At 37.7% G+C, this 2,204-nt stretch overlaps 1 protein-coding gene across 1 annotated transcript in view; it reads left to right on the top strand.

The window, feature by feature from the left end:
• The window catches only part of LOC122548667 (nuclear receptor subfamily 0 group B member 2-like), a 5,582-nt gene extending 4,224 nt beyond the window's left edge, over window positions 1-1,358 (top strand). The window contains exon 2 of the mRNA XM_043687500.1: window positions 915-1,358. Coding sequence (XP_043543435.1) covers window positions 915-1,162 — 248 coding nt within the window. The 3' untranslated portion in view covers window positions 1,163-1,358. The remainder of the gene's footprint in view (window positions 1-914) is intronic.
• Window positions 1,359-2,204: the final 846 nt, after the last annotated feature.

The following is a 2,204-nucleotide window of genomic DNA, read 5'->3' as shown; positions in this document are numbered from 1 at the left end:
ACCACCCTCTGTCTTCTACCTTTGAGCCAGTTCTGTATCCAAATGGCTAGTTCTCCCTGTATTCCATGAGATCTAACCTTGCTAATCAGTCTCCCATGGGGATCCTTGTCAAATGCCTTACTGAAGTCCATATAGATCACATCTACTGCTTTGCCCTCATCAATCGTCTTTGTTACTTCTTCAAAAAACTCAATCAAGTTTGTGAGACATGATTTCCCATGCACAAATCTCTTGACTCCATTCCAATGTACTATTCATATAATATAAAGGTGAACAGTCCAATATTTCTGTGCTAGTCTCTGCTAATGCTCCAACCACCGGGAAATTACGAGAAGCGTGTGGTATCTGAATCTTCAATATTTTCACTGATTCCTCGTGGTGAAGTGCCTAGTCTCTATTTGGTATCTCCTCATTATGGGGCATGCTCAGTGAAAGTTCTTGCCCAGTTACCAGTTGCATTGTTTATAACTCTATTTATTACATGAAATGTTTGAACATATTTCACATTTCAGTTTTATAAAAGACTTAAACTAAATAAATTTTAAACTAATTTCACTTGCAGGTAAGAAACATTGATCATTTAATAACAGAGTGTAGATTCATCTTCATGCCTGTTGATATGACTAATTCCCAAACTCAGTCAGGTCACGAGAAATTAGGCTAATAGTGATAAGTTGACTGTGCATGGGATAAAAATTTGCCTTGGATAGGAGTAGTATTATATGTCATATCAATTGTCTGTTATGTCTTGAATTGTAGTCCCAACGACTGCTAAAGTTTCAATACTGGCAGGGAGCATGAAGGCAATCATACAATACTACTTGTTTTGTACTACCAATGTTTCAAAACAGAACAGGGAACACCTGTGAATTTTGTTTCCATCTTAAATTACCCTTAATCATCCTATTTTACAGATGTTCCCAGCCTAAGGATGCCTCAATATATCCTGGCTCTGCAGCAGGAAGCTCAGCACACCCTGAATGAATTTATCACAATGGTGAACAATGGAGATCAGGCCAGGTTTGCTCAAATTCTACTGATTCTCTCCACTCTCAGAACGGTCAGCACTACTTCTGTAACGGAACTGTTTTTCAGACCAGTCCTGGGCAAAGTGAACATGAATGAACTACTCTTCGAGATGCTCTGTGTGAAATTGAATTGAATTGCAAGAATGTTATCTGACACACTTGAATTGTCTCAATACTTGTGTAACTTGTGAATGTAATTTTTGTATGTAGCAAACCTGTAGCAGCTACCTGTGCAATATGTATAGTAACTACCTTTGTGTATGTACATAGAGGCATGTCATTAACAAGTGCTTATTTATGTGTTTTGTTTAATAAAACTGAAGTTGTGAATCAACCTACATGAAATACTATTAATTTCCTCAAGTTGTTTAAACATGTAATAAGAACACAAGAAATGGAATAGAAACAGACCATTTGAACCCCCCCCCCCCCAACAACTCCCTGCTACACCAGCCAACAAGATCATTCTGCAGCCTTATTCCACTTTTCTACTGTCTCCTATAACCTTTGACTCCCTTGATGATCAATAATCTTTCTAACTCAGCCTCAAACATATTCTAGCACTCACTGGGGAAGGAAATTCCAAACAGTTCCTTAGTTCTAGATTATCCATGAGAGGAAAAATCCCCTCAGCATCTATCTTGTCAGGAACCCTCAGAAGCTTTGATATTTTAATAAGGTCACCTCTCATTCTTGTAAGCATCAATTTATATAGGTCTAACCTACTCAATCTCATAAAATGACCTCATCATTTCAGAATCAGTTGGATGAACCTTCTCAATGGAAGTTAGGCCATCTTGAGTAAGGTGAGCAAAACAATAACAAGGTGTACCATTAGTGCTCAGCACAGTTGTAGTAAGAGTTATGCACTTTCATACTCCTTGCAATAATGGCCAACATTCCATTTGCCTTCCTAATGTATTGCTGTACTTTAATGTTAATCATTTGTGTGGAATGGTATCTGAGATCCCTTTGTTCTGCAGCATTCTGCACTATTTCTCCATTTAATCATTCTCATCTTCCTGCCATAACGGTCAAGTTCAAATTTCTTACAATACACTCAATCTTCCAATTCTCTATCCACTCACTCAGGTTCCCCCTTTTCAACTTTCTTGGTTGACTGTAACAAAGATATAATGATCTTTTTACCATGCAGCTACACCTCACTTTAATTAA

This window comes from Chiloscyllium plagiosum, chromosome 3, assembly GCF_004010195.1.
Source record: "Chiloscyllium plagiosum isolate BGI_BamShark_2017 chromosome 3, ASM401019v2, whole genome shotgun sequence".
NCBI classification, from domain to species: Eukaryota; Metazoa; Chordata; class Chondrichthyes; order Orectolobiformes; family Hemiscylliidae; genus Chiloscyllium; species Chiloscyllium plagiosum.
Note: the sequence above shows the minus strand (reverse complement) of the source record. Positions and strands in the feature narration are given on the sequence as shown.